Below are 22,601 nucleotides of genomic sequence, written 5' to 3'. Positions count from 1 at the left end.
ACGTTAGAGCGGGGTGGGCGACTTTGGCCGGAAGCGGCGGTGTCCGACAGGTTGAGTGCGGTGCGCGTGCAGACTCTGGCGAGTGGTGGAGACGCGCCTCCTGCGAGGGCGACCGAGCAGCGCGGGGACCCGGGGCTCTTCGTGGGGCGACCGAGCCGACAGTAACAACTCCTAACTTGATTGAGGAAAAGCCGAGTGCTCAGTGTGGGTGGTGGGAGCTGGAATGAGAAGTGCAGGACTGCTCTGTGGGAACGTGCCGCTTTGTACTGACTTCCCGCGGGGCTCTTTCTCACGGGGCTGTCACTCGTGCTCCGTGGTCGCTGGGCTGCGCTTCCGGGGCTTCGCGCCAGACCTTGGGCTGCGGGAGCGGAGGCCTTTAAAAGAACCAAAATTCCTGCCTGTATGCATGTAAATTAATTTCTCTCTCTTTAAATTTGATATTGGAATTCACACCCCTTAAAATAAATTATAAATTCCAACGCGTTTGAGAGCTGCCGGATGGCCTCGTGTGTTTTGCTTACAGCATTAGTTACCAAGTATCGTTGCAATTTCAGTTTTCTAGAATCTCTATTCAGTGATTTTGGAAGAGTATTTTTAGCTTGAAGAGTAGGTATTTTAACCGATTTTTTTTTTTTTCTGTTTCTAAATGCTTTCTCTCAAGTGCAGGTAAGGAGTACTGGCGAAATACTGGTTTAGAAGTATTTCTAGAGACGCCTGATAAAGATGTCTGTTCTTATGTGAACAATACAAGCAAATAATAAAATTCCGTTTTCACATTTTCAGTACCATTGTATACACTTAATAACTGAACATGAAGTAGGCAAGTTACTAGTTCCTCTTCCATTTCCGGTGGAATTCTGAGGGTGCTGTGGGCTGGATCTGCGGCTCACGCCTTGTTAGGTGACTGCTCACTCACTGCTTACATCTCTGCAAGGAGTTGGGAGTTGGTGCTCAAATGACCACACGTTGTTTAAACTATTTATAATAGTTTTTGGCTATTGTACGTTATAGGAAGTTGTGTGTTCCTTTTGCAGCATGCAGAGAAGATCCTGGACACAGTAAGGTCATGGCTCCAAGAACAAAAAGGCTGATTGTTGAAAAACATGAAGTGATCATAACGGGTGGGTTCAGCAGCCACCAACTGGGATTTTCAGAAAGAGCTAAATAAGATGAAAAAGTGGAAGAGAGAGCATTTAAAGATAGAAACGTGCTTACCAAGACAAGGATGCTTGGGGGAGCCCTCATGTCAGGGGAAATTCTGGGGGGACATGTTGTTCCTATGAATGTGCTGGACCCACTGCTTATATCTTAAGAGCTTGAAAACTATGGAGATGCTGCCCAGATCCCGAATCCCAAACCCACCACATGAGAGAGGATTGAAAGTGCAGCAAGTGGTGACTGTGTGATCTTATTTGCAATCCCCAGTCATGTTTCTTTGTGATGTTTTTCCCTGTTTATTTGTAGTCACAAGAGGAGGAAAAGTGGCATTTTCTGGTATATTCAGGATCAAGCAGCTGTTTGTTAGAGAGGCACCGGGGAGATTTTAATTTAAGCTCTTACCTTGGAGTTCCTGGGGCCAGTTGTGATGCTCTGGAACCCACTCAAGAAGCAGATAGTGCCGATGGATACACCACTGGCCGTTCTGAATGTACAAAACAAGTTTACATCAAAACTCAGCAAGGACATTTTTCAAGCCCAAAGCTGTCAGGGAGCGATTCCATTAAGGACAATGAGCCAGACATTGGTTTATAGTCAGGTGCTTCTCAGAAGCAGGTCTTAGGAAGGAATTCAACCATGCTTTATTTTTTTTTACCGTATTGACTTTTCTTTAGCTTGACCTTTACCTTGCTATAGGATGTAAAGAATATGACCATTTATTGTCATTTTTAAAAAAAGATTTTCTTTTTTTTAAGTAATCTCTGCCTCCAGCGTGGGTCTTAAACTAATGACCTGGAGATCAGGAGTTGCATGCACGCTCTTCTGACTGAGCCCGCCAAGTGCCCCTCATTTATTGTCGTTTCGATAGGAATTCCCATTTCCCAGATGCCAAGCGTTAATGATGTTCTTCCCACTGTAGTTTTTGCTGGTTACTAACTTTTCTTTTGCACTTTGGCATACTTCTGAATTTTTCACTTCATTGATCTAATAGTCTGTTCATAAATAAACATATCTCATAAGGCTAGCCGTGCTCATTTTTTCTTTTCTAGAGTTTTTGTGTGGCTATTTTTTTTTAAAGATTTTATTTATTTATTTGACAGAGAGAGATTATAAGTAGGCAGAGAGGCAGGCAGAGGGGGGGGGGGAAGCAGGCTCCCCACTGAGCAGAGAGGCCCATGTGGGGCTCGATCCCAGGACCCTGAGATCAGGACCTGAGCCGAAGGCAGACGTTTAACCACTGAGCCACCCAGGCACCCGAAAGTGTCCATTTTGTATGGGCTTTCTGGCTAGTTTGTTTTAACTTGGAGAAAGTTAAGGGCAAATATTTTAAAATCTCAATCATTGACATCATATTCTTTCTTTTGCATTTATTGAAAATGATTAGCCCCTTATCGCACTAATTAGAAACCTTAAAAATAGCAAATCCTTCTTGGGTCCTTTGTATGATTCTTTATTTCTGCTTCTAAGTTAAATGATGGCGGTACTCAGGGATCTGAGGATTAACAAAGAATTAGACTGGGATAAAAGAAATTCTCAGGGAAGCACAGATTCCAATGAGGCATGTGCACTTTTCTGCTGGGCTTTCGTGGCTCAGACCTGAGCATTTCCTCCTTCCACGTGAGACCTGTCTGTTTCCAGGAATAATGGAAGAGTCTCTCCCAAACACTCTGATGGTCCCTTTGGATATGCCCATTAGAAACTTCTAATAGATGCTGGTAATTAAAGTTTTTCAGAACTGTTCTCAGCTCCCCAAGCGTGATCTGTCCCTGTCCCTATAGGTGACATGATGATTGCATGTCTTTGGGGAGGTGAACATTCTAGCCCATATCTCAGGCTCTGGCTGCCTGCCATCCACACATGCTTCGGCCATTGCTTTACACCCGACTCACAGTCCAGGGAGTGGGAAAGAGTTTGTGAGTATCTCCTAGTTTAGTCCAAGAGCAGAGTTTCGACACTCAGGAGATGCAGCAGGAACCTGGGTAAGTGCGCATGTCTGAGCCAACAGTCCTGACGTTGAGAGAGCCTGCTAAATCCATGCCTGACTGCTGCTAATGTAATTTAACAAAATCGTCATTTAAGGGCGTTTGTGGTATTTGATCCAAGTGCTTTCAGAGTCTGATTTTTAAGATGCTACAAGATTATAATTTCAGAATTAGTCTGCTATTCAGTACAGTGTGTGAGAATCACAGGGACATTTTCAGGGGCAATACTGTGATTTCTGTAAAGGCCTGTGCATGTAATAATGAATATGATGGGAAGAGTTAAATTACCTGATTCACAGCAGGAAAAGTGTGACTGAATGGGAATTACTGAAATTTATTGTACTATAACTTGAGTGTGACAAGCTGAATGGAGACAGTAAACGTGTCTCTACTGAAAATATTGGTGATCTAGTGATCTGTGAGACAATTTTGTTTCCTGAAATTAGGAAAGTTTCCTTAAGAAAAAGTTAACTTCGTAGTAGAGGAGTTCAAAGAGCAAAAGATTAAGGACTTTATTTTTATATTTTAATTTTAAAATGATAAGTTAATTTAAAAATATAATCTCATCAGGAAAAAAAAGGTAGTTTTTCTCTGGTTTAAAATCATTTCATGGGCACCTGGGTGGCTCAGTCGGTTGAGCATCCAACTCCTGATTTCGGCTCAGGTTGTGGTCTCAGGGTTTTGGGATCCAGCCCTGCAACAGGCTCCTACTCAGAGGGGAGTCTGCTTGTCCCCCTTTCCTTCTGCTCCTCCCCTTGCTCACATTGTTTCTTCCTCTCTCTCTCAAATAAGTAAGTAAATCTTTTAAAAAATAATTTCAATATTATTACCAGCTCACCATTCACCTCTCTTGCTTTTCAGTTATTAAATGTTCAAAGTTCCAAGTCTTCAAATGCCATTTTGCAGGGCGCCTGGGTGGCTCAGTGGATTAAAGCCTCTGCCTTCAGCTCAGGTCATGATCCCAGTCTCTGCTCAGCGGCAAGCCTGCTTCTCCCCTCTCACTCTGCCTGCCTCTCTGCCTACTTGTGATCTCTCTCTGTCAAATAAATAAATAAAATATTTTTTTAAATGCCATTTTGCATGTTTGTCTTATATTGTAATAGCTTTTCGAAATCAAGTATCTGTTCAAGTTTCAGTTTGTTTATTCTAGAATAATACACAAATAGTGATGTGATCTTTATAGGATTAATTTATTTCCTGCCCTGATATACTTTGTCACTATATATGTTTCATGTCCCATATTTTAGCTGTAGTTTGGGGCAATAATTTCTGTTATGGGTGCCATTGTATTTGGGGTTCAGGAAAAAAATGAAATTACTTTTTCTGCTGACATCCTAATATTTGTCTACATTAAATAAATCAAATTGGCTCATAAAATTATTCAGTACACCTATGATTTATTAAGGCCTTTGAATCCTCACTCCTTGGTTATATTGGTTATGAAAGAAATACTTAAAAATGGGAAACTAGCAAACCAAGTTTATATAGTAAAATAAATTTAAAATGTGAGACGTGTGTGTGCGTGTGTGTGTGCTTGCACCCATAACTAGGCACCTGGCATAGCAGAATAGAGTAGTACACACTAAGGTCATTGCAGCTAGGCTTCCCAGGTTCAAATCCCAATCCTCCTGCTATTTAGAGGAATCATTTCAGTGCCCATGGTTAAATTCTCCTCGCCCATAAAATGAGAGTTATAGTAGTTCCTTACTCATAGGCTTGTGAATATTAAATTAGAATTGGTAGAGCTACGACAGTTACCCACACACTGTAAGCGCTATAAAAAGAAACACCCGAACTGGGAAATCTCTGTACCGAAAGAGAACATATTTTAAATATTAAGCCTCAGGGAGAAGGAAAGGTAAGTGGAGATTTTATTTCCTGTGAAACTCATGTCTTTTTCATGTCATGAAACTCATGCCCCAAACTTATGTCTTCATGCAGAACCCCCTGCCTGTGAATTTGAATATTGAGTTCTGGAAAATGACGGAATGGCTTCGGTGGACTTGAATATAGGAATGATCTTGCTATTCCAGACAGTCGTCGGAATCCTGGGGAACTTCTCGCTCTTGTATCATTGCACGTCCCTTTACTTCAGGGGATGCAAGCTGAGAGCCACAGATTGGATTATTGGGCACTTGACTGCAGCCAACTGCCTGGTCATTCTCTCGAGAGGAGTCCCAGAGACCATGGCAGCTTTAGGGCTGAAACATTCCGCCACTTACCATGAGTGCCACCTCCTTCTCTATGTTCACAGAGTAGCCAGAGGCATGTCCATTTGTTCCACCTGCCTCCTGAGTATCTGTCAGGCTGTCACCATCCACCCCGGGAACTCCAGGTGGGCAGAGCTTAAAGTGAAATCTCCCAAGTACGTTGGCCTCTCCTGTACCCTGTGCTGGGTGCTCCATATGGTGGGAAGTATGTTTTTTCCTATTTTTGTGACTGGTCAATGGAGCAACAAAAATATTACAAAGAAAAGAGATTTCAGATATTGTCCTGCTTGGTGGCATAGCGCCAAGATCGCAAGCTTAGTGTACGCCACAGTGACATCTTTCCACGACAGTTTGTGTTTGGGACTCATGACCTTGGCCAGCAGCTCCATGGTTTTCGTCCTCTACAGGCACAAGCAGAGGGTCCAACACATCCGTAGGAACAGTCTCTCCCCCAGACCCTCCCCTGAGACTAGAGCCACCAGAAGCATCGTTGTTTTGGTGACCACCTTTTTATTATTTTATGCCCTCTCCTCCATCATTTACATTTACTTGGCTTTCTTTAGTGATTCCAAGCGGTGGCTGATCAATGCCGCTGTCGTAATCACTGCTTGTTTTTCAACCGTTAGTCCTTTTGTTCTCATGAGCCATGACCCCAGCATGCGCCAGCTCTACTGTGTCTGCTGTGGGAGAAATACATAATTCCGTCATCTTATCAGAGAAGTATGAATTGTCTTCCACCTGTTCAGTCATGGATACGCCCAAACCTGAAAGCATGTTTAGAGCAATTATGAGCCAGTTTCCCTGCAGAGAGAGGGGTGAGCAAGACAGACTGACACTGGCCTAATATGAAATAGTAAATAACGATAGTGTGGTACATGAACTCTTCTGTAATTAACATGTGTGTACTTAGATAGTTGTCTTTTCATTAACAGTTACACTGGAGAAGTTAAGATTCCATAGAACAGTCCTGAAATAATGTGAAGACACTAGAAATGCCTTTGACTATGTAACGTTCAAATTGAGATACATTAAAATGTCCTAAGATGTACCTGAGCTTGGAATTGTGAAGACAGTTGGATAAGAGGGAATAGCAAGTGGGTAGTCTTTTTGGAAACTAGGGATGGGAGCCATGGTTCTGATTTGTGATGCAAATGGCCTGGGGTGAAGCTGGAGGGAAAAATCAAGTTTTACTTATTTCTGGCTTTGGAGGCTGTGTTGCGAATATTGTGCTTTATAGCCTAAGATAAATTGAAAACATTTGAAATATGCTAAGGCTAATGGAGAAAGACGAGCATATTAAAATATTTTCAGGTCAACATTTTAAGAGTAAACTGCAGGGGGCGAAGAGGAACTTAGGAAGATATGTCCTCTGAATTTTATAAAGGGGGCAGGTGGGGGGCAGCCAGTACACAGATCGGGTGTGTAGGAAAAGACTGAACAGACTCTGGGAATGTTTAGAAGGTGGATTGTCCTGTATTAAATCTTGATGGCAGTTGGCCCTTTTGGCGAAAAGATGTTTCAAGATGGACTTCTGCTTTTCCAACTTGAGGATACAAGACGTTACAGAGGAGCATTTCATCAAGCTGGGGGCAGTAGATGAGTAGCAATTTGAAGCCGGAAGGTGAATATATTTTGCTCAACAAGGGGTCTTATCGCTTTTGAAATCCCCACTGGAGCAAAATGGACACCTTTGAAAGGAAAACTAAAAGGATATTAACTCAGACATAGAAATACTTTAGGGCGTCTGACTGGCTCCCTGAGTAGAGCATGTGACTCTTAATCTTGGGATCATGAGTTCAAGCCCTCACATTAGTAGGGGCTATTTAAGTAATTTCTTCTTACTATTTAAGTACTACTTAATATTTAAGCAAATAGAGATTACTTAAAAATAAAATCTTTTAAAAAATATTTTAATATGGGTTGCCTGGGTGGCTCAGTCAATTGCTTAATTGACTGAATTGACTGAATTAATTACTTAATTGCCTTCCACATAGGTCCTAATGGAGCCCCACATCAGGTTCCCGGGGAGCCTGTTTCTCCCTCTCCCTCAGCCTGCTGCTGTCCCTGCTTGTATCAAATAAATAAGTAAACTCTTTGAAAAAAATTATAATATAATCCTCTCTTATTTGCAAATTTTTAAAAGTAAACATTTTATTTTGGAATGACTTTAGATTTGCAGAGAACTTGTAAAGATTACACTAAATTCCAAAATATCTGTCACCCAGTATCAGTTGTTTTAACAGCATCATTTTTCTCTATCAGGATCCAGTCCAGGACCATGTAGTCATCCCGTCTCCCCCAGGCTCTTCTGCTCTGTGACATTTTCTCAGACCTTCTGTGTTGATTGTGATGGGTTTGAGGAGCAGTGGTCTTGTAGGTTTTAGAATGCCTCTAAAGTTGAATTTGTCTGAAGTGTTTCTCATGGACAAATTGGGTTTATGGGTTTTTCAGAAGAGTATCACATCTCATCACAGCATCTGGCCTGAGAGGTTCATGCAATTAACATGAGTCATCTTGCATGGTGTTAATCTTGATCAGTTAGTTAAGGCATGTTTACCAGGTTCTCCACTGTAAAATTTCTCTGCATGCCTTTCCAGAGTCTGTTCTTTGGGAGACTGTAACCGTAGCCCACAGTAGTGTGGGGGGAGAGAGGAGAAGTGCTTGAGGGTGTGGGGGGGGTGTTGAGTTAGGCACCACCTCCTGGAGGGCTAAGTAACCCCATATATTATTTGCCGTTCTTCTGTATGGAAGCTGTGTCACTTCTCCCTCCTTTGTTTGTTTCTTCAATTCCTTTATACGTCTTTTATACTTTGTGCTATAATTCAATAGTATGTAACGTATTTTGTTGCTTAAATTGTTCCAGCTTTGGTCACTGAGAGCCATGGTATAATAAAATACATACATATGTGTATATGCACATATATGCAGGTACATCTGGTCTTTGTCTCAGGTTTTGGGCTCAGAGCTCCAAAACCTTTGAGATTTTCTGAGTGGTGGGAGCGTCTCTATTATACTAAGGAGGCAACTATGGGCAGGGGTGGGGAACCCCTGGTTCCCCACATAGCTTTAGAACGGAGGACTGAAATGAACAACTTTGGAAGACCAGCTGCATGGTTGGACTGAAACACTCAGCTGCCCAACCTCTGGGGAGCGGAAGGAGGCTGACTGGGGCTTGAGTTGCAGCAGACGACCCTCATTTAACCAACCATGCCTACTTAATGAAACCTTAATTTAAACCTCTGGAGAAGCTCCAGGGAATTTCTTGGTGGGGAGCAGAAGCTACTCTGTGGGCAACCCTTCCAGATCTCGCTCTGTGGATGCCTTCCTGTGGCTCCTTATTGCTGTCCTTTATAATCAAATGATGTCCAATGACAAAACTAAAACCATTTAGTAACAAGTTCGCTGTCTTTTATTCAAAGGAAGACCACCTTTGATCTCGGGAGGACAGAGCCTCCTCACAAGGGGGCGCTCTTCCTGAGGGGTTTGGGGTGAGAGCACGTTTTGGAAGAGGCCATCCAGACACCAGGTGTGATTGAGGAGGAGGTCAGGAACTTCCTCGCGAAGCCGCCAGCGCTGTTTCCCCCAGTGGGGTCAGCTGGAGTCGGCGGATTGTCATTGGTGTGTGTTAGGTTTCCTTGCCCATGTTCCACGTATGGGCAGGCCGGCTTAGGTGTATCTGTGATGTGCGTTGGGCCGCTGGGGTGGCCTCTGTTTTATGGGTGCCGATACACGAATTAACTTTATCGAGGATCACCAGACGTACAGCACTTTCCTGAGTTCTGTGAATCTTCCCAGCCAATCTCCAGCCTGGGGGGAGTGTGGGAAGCCCTTGCATTTGTAGCCGGCCGCCAGATGCCCCAGTCTGGGAATACCTCCCTAGCAGGCAGTGACTTGGGACAGGGATTAGTCTTGGGAAGGACCTCGCCTTTAACTTGGGGGGTCTGTACTAACGGAGAATGTCAGAATTACGTGGAATTGCAGGACATCCTGTTGGTATCAGAGCACGGTTGACAGGGTGCGGAACAAGAACCCTTTCAGGTTTGGCTACTGTGTCCCTTTGATATGTCTTCAGTTTTTTTTTTTAATTTAATTTATTTATGTGAGAGAGAGTTTGCGCTGAAGCACACAGGTTGGGGGAGGGCAGAGGCATGGGGAGAAACAGACTCCTCATTGAGCAGGGAGCTGACTTGGAGCTCAATCCCAGGACCCTGAGATCATGACTTGAACTGAAGGCAGACCCTTAATCACGCTGAACCAGCTGACCACCCAGGCGGCCCCCAGTTTTCTTGCTTTTTGAGCACTTCCTTACTCTTACGCTTTGTCACTGCAAGATGCTCCAGGCTCCTCTTGTATCTTCCCGCCATCTCTCTAAGGAGCCTTTGGTTAGAGAACAGCTTTAGATACAAGACTGTGGGTGCTTGGTGAGTGCTGGACCTTCTCCTTGCTCCTGGCATTTCATTGCTGTTAGGTCCTCTGAGCAGACCGACCTGTGAAATCTTTGTCGGCACACGCACGTGTAGTTTTCTCTTTATCTACCTGTCTACTTGCATCTCTACAGCTAAACATATGTTCACATGTCCCTGACTCTCACCCAGTACCTCAGGTTCATTTTAGCCTCCCCCCACCTTGCTTTTCTGTATCTATCTGCATTCATTGCGTGTTATGACACAACATGCCTTTAAGAGTTTTGTGCCCTCCACACTCCCATGCTGTCTGCACACCACCTGACCCTTGTCCCTTAGTCCTCATTTGAACCCCACTCTTTCGACGCCCCTGCGACATGCCAAGTTGGCCCCTGGCAATGCTCACGGCACTTTAAAATACTGCATGTGGTGGGGCACCTGGGTGGCTCAGTGGGTTAAATCCTCTGCCTTCAGCTCAGGTCATGATCCCGGGGTCCTGGGATCGGGCCCCACATCGGGCTCTCTGCTCGGCGGGGGGCCTGCTTCTCTTCCTTTCTCTCTGCCTGCCTCTCTGCCTACTTGTGATCTCTCTGTCAAATAAATAAATAAAATATTAAAAAAAAACTTTAAAATACTGCATGTGGTAAGTATCATTTTTGTGGGTTGTTGCAGGGATGGACGGAGTGGACAAGATGGAAGTGCCCCTCTCCCCCCATCTTCAGGCATCCAAGGTGAGGGGATGCCTGTATTCTTACACACATGACCACATTATTGAGACACACACGTGCATGCTGACCTTGAATGAGATCGTATACATGGGACTGGGAACGTGAGCGTCGGGACGAGGGTGTGTAAATGTGATTATGTGCTTGCATTTGATGAATTTGTGCATGCGTGTGAGTTCCCTTTGGAGTGTGAGTGTGTGTATGTGTGTGGGGGTATACCGTTGTGCATTTGTGTGTATGTTGTACATTTGCGTGGGTGTTTGCACCTGTGTGTAACGTTTGTGTATTTGTGTGTCTGGGAACTAAGGGTGTCCAGCACTATGGCTCTAATCTCTAACTTGGATATGGGGAGTATTCGATAGTGGGCAGGGACCAAATTGTGTATTTGTGTGTGGGAAAGACAAAGGATTAATGTGAATTCATGTGTCTTAATTGATTATAAAAGCAATCAGAGCTGATTACCGAAAACTCAGCAAAAATGCAGCTGTGGAATGATGTGGTAACCACCCAAAGCTATTTAAATGGGTACTGGGTCATATGAAAGTTAAAGGAATGACAGGATCTGCCCTTTTAACCATCAGATCCTGGGGCCCCTGGGTGGCTTAGTCGGTTAAACATTTGCCTTATGCTCAGGTCATGATCCCAGGGTCCTGGGATCAAGTCTCCTGTCGGGCTCTCTGCTCTGTCTGCTTCTCCCTCTGCCTCTCTCTCTCATGAATAAATAAATAAAATCTTAAAAATAAATGGCCATCTGGGGGCGCTTGGGTGGCTCAGTGGGTTAAAGCCTCTGCCTTCGGCTCAGGTCATGATACCAGGGTCCTGGGATCGAGCCCCACATTGGGCTCTCTGCTCCATGGGGAGCCTGCTTCCTCCTCTCTCTCTCTCTCTCTGCCTGCCTGTCTGCCTACTTGTGATCTCTGTCTGTCAAATAAATAAATTTTTTAAAAGTCTTTAAAAAATTAAAAAAATAAATGGCCATCTGATCCTGGTGCTTTCTTTTGTGAGGTTCTCATAAACTTCTCCCCTTTGGTAGATACTGCTCTGTTTAGACTTTCTGTTACCACTAGGGAGATCAATATTGGTAAAGCATATTTTCCTAACAAATTTCCATATCATCTGCACTTTCACATAAATTGGCACTGACTTGTGCAAATAAGTCCAGTGATTCCTGATGTAAATTATCATCGCATGTTCTCTTTGATTATAACTCTGCAAATCTTTTTCCAGCACTTTGTCTGATTTCATTTCTATGCTTATAACTTAAATGATAGGGCATCCCAGTGGTCTGAATATTAGAAGGAACTCTATTTTGGGTAGAATTCCTCAGCAGAGCAGAGAAACCAGTGAAATTCGGGTGTTTCACTGACAGTTCTTCTGCACAGGTCAGCATTTCCTGCCCTTCCCCTGAACACTGTCTACCTCCAGGGCTTATGGAAAAGAGAAAGTCCCTCCCAAACACTTAAGCGATGCTAACTTGGAATTTGTAATTCTTTTTTGACAAGTAGCAACTGGGGAAAAAAAATAGTTTTCCAACCAAATTCTCAGTTCCCCAAGTCTGACCTCTCTCCGCTGCTACAGGTGAAATGATTTTTGCAGTTCAGCGGGGAGGGGAGCTCACTGAAGCATGGACTTCTGTCTTGGGATCTGGCTGCCTCCCTCTCATACGGGATGCCTTCACGCGGAGTCCCCTGTCCTGGCAGCAGGAGGGCGTCAGTGTGTATTTTCTATTTCAATTTGTTAGGCAGAGTCTGTATTGAAAAGAGGTTCTTTTTGGTCATGCGGTTGTATTTTTTCATTGGACCTTTACCTTGTTATAGGATGTGAAGAGTAAATCATTTTTTTTAAAGATTTTTATTTATTTATTTATTTGACGGAGAGAGGGAACACAAGCAGGGGGAGTGAGAGAGGGAGAAGCAGGCTTCCCACTGAGCAGGGAGCCAGATCCCTGGGATCATGACCTGAGCCAAAGGTAGATGTTTAGGGACTGAGCCACTCAGGCACCCCAGTGAATCAATTTCTTACCTATGTGGTGGTAATAGTCAAGTTCTTAAACCCCAAGTAGGAATGATGCCATCCCCAATATTTTCTTGCTTATTAACTTTTGCAAATACTTTGGTCTATTTTTGAATTTTTATCTCTACTGATCAGTCTTATTCAAGAAATAACATGTTTCACAGAGCTAGCTAGCCTTAGTTTTTTCTTTTTTCTTTGTTTTTCGGAACACTGAACATGAGATCTACCCTCTTAAAGGATTTTTAAGTGCACAGCATGTTGGTGACCATATATACAATTTTATACAAATCTCTGAAGCCTATTTATCTTGCTTAACTAAAACTTTATCCTCATTTTTTTTTTCCTTTTTCAGACTTTTCTTTCCTGTCCTTTGTATTTTCATCTGTAGGATTTTTTTTTGCAACAACATGCCTAGCTCCAATGAGTAACTGATGGTATCTGTATCAGGACCAGATTGAATTTATATAGCTTAGAGATTGATGTTTGATAATATGGAATTTTCCTACCCAAGAACAGTGATGTGATTTTTATATTTGTTGATGTCGGCTTTCATATCTTTCAGAAATTTTATATGGTTTCTCATATACATTTTATATATTTTATTGGATTATATTCCCAGATATTTTATTTATTTTATTTTGTTGTATTAGTATTTAAAAATTTTGGTTTTTTGACTCTTTTGTAATTGCATCCCCAACCCCCAAATATAACTTGCAATTGTGATTTTTTTTTCACATATGCAGGCATTTGTTTTGTATAATTTGAAGCCATGCCATGGTTTCAAACTGATTTGTAATATATTATCATTGAATTGCCCCATTCATTGGGATAATTAACTATCCCCTCCCAAAAAAAAAGAGCTGCTAGGTGGAGGAAAGCCAAGGTGGAAATGAAGTAGAGGTGAAAAGAAAGCAGTCTCCTAACCCACCCCTCCATAAAACAAACTCCATCTGGATAAGGAGAATACACGAGATTAATTTTTATTTCATTACATGTGATATGGAAATTATGAACCAAGATAAGATAATAACCAAAAATGTTTATTTTTCTTACATAAAGTTATATACATTATATGATTAAAGACTGCATGGTCCCAGTATAAAATACAAATAGGAAAGTATATAAAATAAAATATATTAAAAATGACTAAATTAATTTTAATATCCTCTCATAAATAGGACAACTTGAAATCTATAAAATAGAAGAAAACAAAATTAGGTGTATAATATGAGCCGGCTGTAAGAATAAATACATACAGTCAATAACATTAGTATAGCTTGACTCAGGTTTTATATAAAATAACTGAAAAGGGAACAGAAATGACCTGGTGACTTCACCATGATTTCATCAAACTGAACAATACAGCCATCTCTCCCCAGTCCATGTTTCGAGGACCTTTCCGCGGACCACCCCAGGTTCTATCCTTCAGGGACACAGTGTCTCAAACACGCCCTGCCGCCCCAGGCTTGTCCTCTGCCCCCCGCGGGAGTCCTCCGGGGCTCGGCTGCGGGCCCGGCATGAGCCAGCTTTCTGCAGGGAAGACGTAGGCCGCCTGGTGGGCCATGGTGTAGACAGTCTGCACGGCCGCGCACAGGGGCCCCCAGAGCTCCCCGAGCCCCGAGGGCTGCTCCCAGGTCAGCGGGGCGTGCTCCCGCTGCTCGCACGCCTGGGCGACGTCCTGATGGATGGCCTCAGACAGGGCGCGCACGGCGGTCACCAGCTTCTTGCGCAGGGGAGGCGGCCGGTTTCCCGGGGACCTGTATCTGCGGCGCCCGCTGCGCCCCGCGCCCGGCGCCCCTTGTCTCCTGGGGCCGGCACCCGCGGTCTCCTCGCTCTCGCCGCCGCGATCCCCGTCGGGCGTCCTCCGTGTCCTCCTTCCCGGAGTGACACTGCGCTTGTCTGCGAGAGAGACCCCTGCAGAGGAAGCACGCGGTGAACTACCAGCCAGACCACTCAGGGACACCCCCCCCCTCCAGCCATTCCCTCGGGGGAACTCCCCCTGTCTCCTACTCAGTTCCGCCCCTTCCCTTGGTGGGATGAGGCGACGCCGTGCCCATCCAGGGTCCCCAGATGTCCCCTGGATTGCAGAGTCTGCTAACTCGCTTGGGCAACTCAACAGCCCCTTCTGTGCCCACGCCCTGCACGTGTGACCCGCTTTTCTGTCGGCACCCCTCTGGGCCCAGAGCTAGAGCCCACCTGTTCCGGCACAGGTGCCGTCGCTGGAACTGATTTTCCTCTTCCTGGAGCCCTCCTGACTGCAGCAGCCTTCCGATTCTGGGGACAGAAAGTCTTGTGACTGCTCCGGCAGGACACCTCACCCCCGGGCCATCCTGGACACACAGGACCAAAGCTAGCAACCAGAACTAGTTCCCAGCTGTTCCTCGAGTCCGGGATCTGCAAGGGGGCCGCAGAACTCCCAGTCCCCTGACCGGGAGACTGAGCTACCCCACCTCCTGTCCCTCCTCCCCAGGAAAGTCAGCTCCTACCCGGTCCAGAGATACCGCCGACTCTTTTGAGCTCAGCTTCCTGGGCATGCTCCTCATCAGTCTGCGGCTCTGACCCTAGCGGAAAAGGGAGTTTAGGTGAGTGGCCTCCCCCGAAGCCCGCACAACTCCGCAGTCCCGCCCTGCTCCGGCTTTGTGGACGGTCTTCTCGACGGAGGTTGTTCAGTGTCCCAGGCGGACCACAGCAGTGTGGTTCCGGGGATCACTGCCATGTTTCTCAACCTCCCGAGGGCTGGGTGACATTTCCCATCACCTATCTCAAGAAAAAACCCTCCTTCCAGCCTCCCTGCGCGAACTGCCGGGATCACTACCTTGCCTCTGGGTGCGGCTCTCTCTTAACGCGGAAGAGAATGTCTCCTCTTTCCCTTCGAGTGGTTTCTCCGCTACACCTGAGCCCTTTGCTTTACAGGAATTCTGATGGCAGGGCGGCTGGTCCGCGGGGTGTCGCGTGGAGGGGCTGCGTGGGTCTGAGCCTCCATTTTCTGAGCCCATCTCGCTGCCCACAAGGAGGATCCTCTCTCTGCGACGCTCGGACTGTGGAGTGTGGACCCTTCTCTAGGACCTGCCTTTTATAGGCCCATCCGCGGGGCGGGGCTCGCTCCTATTGGCTGGAAAAAGGCCACCTTCCTGGCGCTGCTCAGAACTCGCGCTGATCTCGAAGAAGGGGTGTGGGTGGCTGTGCCTTCGAGCGGAGCCCGGCACAGTACGGGGAGACTTCTGCAGGGCCCTGTTGTGGTGTTAGAAAGCAGGACAGCAAAGCCAGGGGAAGAGGGACTGGAGGACAGGGGACGCCTCCCTATCTTACTCCTGGCCTAGCTCCCACCCACAGCTGTTGAAGACCCTGCTAGATCTGTTGCTTCTAACACGGTGAAATGAGAAGCGAGCGCTGCCCAGGAAGGGTACAGGGATGACGTAGCTTCATCGAAGGGGTGTCTTCCATGCAATGAAAAACACGTTTTCAGTATTCTTGTCACTATAATTTCATTCTGTATAAGTCACAGGAAAATCAGACCTTAAAACAATAAAATGTCTACCAGACCCATTACTGAACTCTCCCGCGTTCCCGTTCTTGGCGAAAGAGAGCAGGAACTCGGCCCTGGATCTGTAAGGACTGGATGACTCTGTAGGAAAATTTACAAGTCAGTCTTACCTATGAGTATCTGACAAATACATCTTTGTGTAAACATGAAGCCAGCAATGAACTAAAAATAATTGATGGTGAAGATAGTTTCCCAATATTGATTTATTCAATATGGACATTTCAAGCATTCACACAATTAAAGAAAATAAAGTGAATCTCTACCCTTAAGATCACTTCAAGATATGTCGGCGTTTTGGCAGTCTTTTTTTTTTTTTTAAATTTTTAAAGATTTTATTTATTTTTTTTTTTCTGACAGACAGAGATCACAAATAGGCAGAGCAGCAGGCAGAGAGAGACAGGAGGAAGCAGGCTCCCTGCTGAGCAGAGAGCCTGATATGAGGCTCAATCCCAGGACCCTGGAATCAGGACCCGAGCAGAAGGCAGAGGCTTTAACCCACGGAGCCACCCAGGTGCCCCGTTTTGGCAGTCTCGTACCATCCACTCCAAACTTTTCCTTTGGGATCAGGATTGGGTGGGAAATGGAGCTGGAATACTTTGATGAAATCCTGGAATTCTGTATTTCTCTAATAAACAGGATGTGAGCCATAAGATTCATCTCTAGTAAATAATTACTCAAGTATATAAAAGATAATAAAAAGGGCACCTGAATGGCTTAGTTGGTTAAGCATCTGCCTTTGGCACAGGTCATGATCCTGGAGTCCCAGGAGTCTGGCTCCTTGCTCAGTGGGGAGTCTGCATTTCCCTCTGCCCCTCGCCCCCCCTTGTGTGTACTTTCTCTCTATCTTTCTCTCTCTTCCTCCCTCCCTCTCAACTACTTAAATAAAATCTTTTTAAAAAGACTCACAGGCTCTCACAACACAGCATGCTGCCATGAATATACTTGGGCTGTGTTCTCATTTGGTATGATCTTTGCTGTTGCTACCAACAGGAAGGGAGGAACTAAATTTCTGCATCATCATGCTCATGCATCTTCATGTTTAAACAGGTTTTTTTTTCATTTTTTAAGATTTTATAATTTATTTATTTTGAGAGAATGAGGGAGAGCACAAGGGCAGGGTGAGGGGCAGAGGGAGAAGCAGACTCCCCCTTGAGCAGGGAGTTCAACGTGGGGCTCGATCCCAGGACTCCGGGATCATGACCTGAACCAAAGGCAGATGCTTGACCTACTGAGGCGCCCCCCTGCATCTCCATGTTTAGCGACCCTGGCAGCATTACCAGCGGGAGGAAAATATTAATGACAACAAGTGCCCAATGAATAGGATCAGAGACTAAAACCGAAAAGTCCGGTTCATCGACACAAGTAAATGACTGACCAACAGTGGGGAAACGGAATGAACTAGAGGTACATGTGTAAAAAGAGGATTTTCCAGAAACAACTGAGAGTAAAGTCACAATACAGAATTAAACAGTCTATCGATGAGTGTACATATCTTGCACTTGCAGAAGTAATATATATATAGCTTTAAAAGTACAATTGTATATGTTAAAATTTCTTACATGCTTGGAAATGAGACTTATCAAATTATGGTTGATGATATCAGATACACAGAAGCGAGGTAAAATAAAAATGCAGAGGAAAAATAAACAGGAAATAAATAATCCCTTTATATCTTGGGAGATGATTCGATCAAAGTTGGTTGTGTCATGTTGATTAGGTCAGCACCAGTGCTCAGAGGGGCTCCTCCAGCAACATAAAGACCCTGAAGCTTCCCTTTATCCTCATCCTTCCTCAGCCATCCTGGAAGCTGCATGAGTCCCCTGGAATTTGCTCAGCATTTGCAATCCGAGCGGGTAAGCACTGCTGAATCATTATCATCATCTTGAGACCTTTTGATCTTTTCTCCTTGTGTCCCTATTTAAGAATTTTTTTTTTTTTTTTGACAGAGAGGGAGAACACAATCGAGGGTACTGGCAGGCAGAGGGAAAGGGAGAAGCAGGCTCCCCGAGGAGCTGGAAGTCAGATGTGGGACTCGATCCCAGGACCCTGAGATCATGGCCTGAGCGACAGGCAGACTCTTAACTGACTGAGCCACCCAGGCACCCCTGTAAGGGGATTATCTTCAAATTCCAGGTTAACCAAAGGGATCCCTGACATATATGTATTCTTCTTCGTTTTTGTGCTGTTATTTGCATGTCCACCAGTAACGGCTGTGGGGGCATTTCTGAGCACGTGATCGAGTGCCTTCTAGCTAGTAGAATCATATGCAAGAATATGCATCTTTCAAATTTGATAAAGACTCCCTAATTGTCTCTCAAAAAGTCACTGATCTTTGATATTCCCTACATGCGTGTATGAAATGGTGTGTTTCTACTAATCTCAGAAAGAGACCATATTGGCAAACTTATCTACCAGTAGGCTCCACACCCAGCATGGAATCTAGTGTGGGGCTAGAACTCATGACCCTGAGATCAAGACCTCAGCCAAAATCAAGAGTCAAACACAACCAACAGAGCCACCCAAATGTCCCATCAGCCTTTTAACTTAAAAAGCTGATGGTCACAAAACAAATGAGATATTTTGCAATTTACTTTTCTCTGACCACCACTGAAGATGGATACCTCTTGTGAATGGTGCGAGGTGATATCTCATTGTGGTTTTGATTTGCATTTCCCTGATGGTAAATGATGGTGAATGTCTTTTCATGTGTCTGTTTGCCATCTGTATGTCATTTTTAGAAAAATATCTATTCAGAGGGCGCCTGGGTGGCTCAGTGGGTTAAAGCCTCTGCCTTCGGCTCAGGTCATGATCTCAGGGTCTTGGGATCGAGCTCCATATCAGGCTCTCTGCTCAGCGGGGAGCCTGCTTCCTGGCGCCCCCCCAACCCTGCCTGTCTCTCTGCCTACTTGTGATCTCTGTCTATAAATTAAATAAAAAGAAAAAGAAAAAGAAAAATATTTCTTCAGGTCTTCTGCACATTTTTAAACCAGGTTTTTTCGTGGTTGAGTTGTATGGGTTCTTTATGTATTTTGGTTATTAACCCCTTATTAGCTATGTCATTTGCAAATATCTTCTCCTATGCAGTTGGTAACTTGATGAGTTTTCTTTTTTTTTAATTGTCACCACTCATCTCTCAGTGAAAACAATTTTTTGTGTTCTCCTTTGTCCCAACCCAGGTCCCTTTGTCTATTTCTACATTAAATGTTTTAAATATGCTAATATTCCTCCATGTAATCATATTTTAAATACTACTATCTCTCTAAGGATGTGACCTACAAGTTTTATAACTTAGTTCAGAATGTTCCTAACTGAACCTAAATTTGCACTCCACCTTCACCCCATGCTACTTCATTACCACATGAGAACATTTTCTTTTCTTTTTTAAAAGATTGTATTTATTTTTATTTATTTTTTTCTTATTCTTAACTGATTTAATAGATAACTATTCAGACACATGAAAAAATGTTCATCATCATTAGCCATCAGGGAGAGTCAAATCAAAAACCACATTGAGATACCACCTTACACCAGTTAGAATGGCCAAAATTGACATGGCAAGAAACAATAAATGTTGGAGAGGATGTGGAGAAAGGGGAACCCTCTTACACTGTTGATGGGAATGCAAGTTGGTGCGGCCACTTTGGAAAACGGTGTGGAGTTTCCTCAAAAAATTAAACATAGAGCTTCCCTATGACCCTGCAATTGCACTACTGGGTATTTACCCCAAAGATACAGATGTAGTGAAAAGAAGGGCCATCGGCACCCCGGTGTTCATAGCAGCAATGGCCACAGTCGCCAAACTGTGGAAAGAGCGAGATGCGCTTCAACAAATGAATGGATAAAGAAGATGTGGTGTATATACACAGTGGTATATTACTCAGCCATCAGAAAGGATGAATACCCAACTTTTGCTTCAGTATGGATGGGACTGGAGGAGATTATGCTGAGTGAAGTAAGTCAAGTAGAGAAAGTCAATTATCATATGGTTTCACTTACTTGTGGAACATAAGGAATAGCATGGAGGACATTAGGAGAAGGAAGGGAAAAATGAAGGGAGGGGTGGGAATCAGAAGGAGAAATGAACCATGAGAGACTATGGACTCTGAGAAACAAACTGAGGGTTTTGGGATGGGTTAGCCCAGTGATGGGTGTTAAGGAGAGCACAGATTGCACGGAGCACTGGGTGTTATATGCAAACTATGAATCATGGAACACTGCATAAAAAATTAATGAGGTACTCTATGGTGACTAACGTAACATAATATAAAAAAAAGATAACTTCAAACTCAAACTAGGAACAGCATACTGGCTGATTAGAGCTGATGGATAAGAAAATAAATGATAGCAATATTATAAGGGTTGGGAGGGAGGAATTGGGAATATTCTGTCCTGAGTTACCTTCACTATCTGTAATGTGGTAAAGTGTTACCTGTATTTATTTGACAGAAAGCTTAAGAGAGCACAGGTAGGGAGAGCAGCAGAGGAAGAAGCAGGCTCCCTGCTCAATGTGCGCCTCGATCCCAGGACCCTGGGATCATGACCTGAGCTAAAAGGCAGATGCTTAACCAGCTGAGCCACCCAGGCGCCCAAGAACATTTTCTTCTTTACTTTCTTGAATACCATCTTACATGTTAAATTCTCTTGAATCTTTTCCAAAAATTCGAAGATTAGTCAATTTCTGGATATATTTAATTTGTCAAATTAAAAGTTACACACTTGAAGACCTCCCCACAATCTCTATATTGTTTCAAGAACAACTTTTTAATTGCACAAATTCCAAATTACTTCACTAGAAGTGTGAATAAAATTTCAGTTATGTAAGTATTTTCATAACAATTCCATAATATTTCATTTACATTTATTATTACTATTTACTGTTTCTTATGGGAAAGAAGCTCATTCTGGCTTGCTGACCTCTCTCTTGATTTTTACATAATGCTTGCAGTTTGGAGGTTTGGAGGTTGAATGAATAGACAAGCATACACTATGCAAGAACATACAATTTACATATTTGTCATGGGTTTAGTGGGTGTTGCATTCCTCATCCAGGCTAAGTAGAACCTGAACACACTGGAGATACAGTTCATGAGAATAAAGGGACAGGCACTTGGGAAACATCCATTGATCAAGGCAGAGATGCTTACCAGCAACCAACTTGGATCATCGAAGAGAATAATGCAGACTTGGAAGATGGAGGAAAGGGAGTAGAAGGACACAAAGGTGCTCATCAGGACAAGGATGCTCTGAGTGGCTCTGGACTCAGCAGAGGATCTGGGGGAGACATTGTTAAGCCTGTGAATGTGTTGGACCCGCTGCCTGTGCCTGTTCAGGATGAAAACCATGGAGCTGCTGGCCCAGATCATGAGTCCTAAACATAAAACATCAGCGAATGATAACAGTGCTGCTTGTACCAATTGTGTGATTTTGTTACTACGTATCACAGAACAGTATCCCAAATCCTTTCTCACCGAGATGCTCCTGTTGCTCCATTTGCCAATCACATGGATAGGAAAAAGGATATTTACCAGCATGTAGAGGGCCCAGCACAGGAATATGGAGAAGTCAATATGCTTGAGAGCTTTCCTTTTAAGTTTTGTCCAACTTGAGTCCCTGGGGCTGATCGTGATGGCCTGGAAGACACTCAAGAGGCAGGTGCCGCCTAGGGACACACCCCTGCTCACTCTGTGAAGATAGAAAAGAAGTTTGCATCCAAAATCACTTGGAAAACTGTTCCACCCAAAAGCTGCCATTGTCTGAGGGACTCCTTTACAGAGGAGGAATAAGGAGTTGGCTACAGTCAGGTGTTTAGCAATCAAATCCGTGGGCCTCAACCTGCACCTAGTGAAGTAAAGGAGGAGATAATGGTAAAGAAGACAGAAGTTCCCCAGGATTCCAACCATGGTCTGGATTAAGAAGATCACTCCTATGACCAGATCCCTGGAGGCCATCCTGCCAGTTTCTAGCCACTGAGATTTGTCTTCAGAACCAGAGGATCCTGCATGGGAATATGAGGTGTGGGCTTCAAGCATCATGTCAACTAAAATCCAATATTATCCACTTATTATTCGTTTTGCCTTAGAAATGGTGCTGGGGAACTGGATATCCACATGTAAAAGGGTGAAATTGGGCCCCAGTCTTACTGCATACAAAAAAATCAACTCAAAATGTATTAAAGACTTAAATATAAGTTGTGAAACTGTAAAACCCCTTTAAGGAAACATAGAGGAAAATCTTTTTGGCGTTGGTCTCGGCCATGATTTCCTGGATCTGACACCAGCAGGAAAGCAAACAAAATGAAACAAAAAGATGAGTGGTGCTATATAAAACAAAAAACTTCTGCAGAGCAAAGGAAATAATCACCAAAGTCTGTGGAATGGGACATATATCTGCAGAGTGTTCATCTGATACAGGGTTAATAAAATATGAAGAATCTCTTAACAACTCAGTGGAAGAAATAACCCAGTTAGCCAATGGGCAAATTTCTTGAACAAACATCGCTCCAAAGAACTTATGAGTGGTCAGCAAGTATATGAAAAGGGGTTCAACTCTGCTAATCATCAGGGAAA

The 22,601-nt window shown here is 44.1% G+C and overlaps 3 protein-coding genes and 1 long non-coding RNA gene across 4 annotated transcripts in view; 1 reads left to right on the top strand and 3 right to left on the bottom strand.

Moving 5' to 3' along the window:
• The window catches only part of LOC309852832, a 642,903-nt gene that overhangs the window by 493,887 nt on the left and 126,415 nt on the right, over nt 1–22,601 (bottom strand). The window lies entirely within an intron of this gene.
• LOC309853934 (vomeronasal type-1 receptor 2-like) lies at nt 5,129–6,049 on the top strand (the record flags this gene model as incomplete). Its single annotated transcript, XM_082712535.1, has 1 exon — nt 5,129–6,049. The coding sequence occupies one exon, from the start codon at nt 5,129–5,131 to the stop codon at nt 6,047–6,049; it is 921 nt and encodes a 306-aa protein (XP_082568661.1).
• Nucleotides 13,933–15,487, bottom strand: LOC309853933 (protein FRG2-like; the record flags this gene model as incomplete). Its single annotated transcript, XM_082712534.1, has 4 exons — nt 13,933–14,405; nt 14,688–14,765; nt 14,978–15,052; nt 15,307–15,487. 4 exons carry the CDS (start codon nt 15,485–15,487, stop codon nt 13,933–13,935), a joined length of 807 nt encoding a protein of 268 aa, XP_082568660.1.
• LOC309853932 (vomeronasal type-1 receptor 4-like) lies at nt 15,808–21,983 on the bottom strand (the record flags this gene model as incomplete). The annotated part of the gene is made up of 2 exons (XM_082712533.1): nt 15,808–15,981; nt 21,180–21,983. The coding sequence occupies 2 exons, from the start codon at nt 21,981–21,983 to the stop codon at nt 15,808–15,810; spliced, it is 978 nt and encodes a 325-aa protein (XP_082568659.1).

Source organism: Mustela nivalis (assembly GCF_964662115.1).
Source record: "Mustela nivalis genome assembly, chromosome: 18".
Lineage (NCBI taxonomy): Eukaryota > Metazoa > Chordata > Mammalia > Carnivora > Mustelidae > Mustela > Mustela nivalis.
Note: the sequence above shows the minus strand (reverse complement) of the source record. Positions and strands in the feature narration are given on the sequence as shown.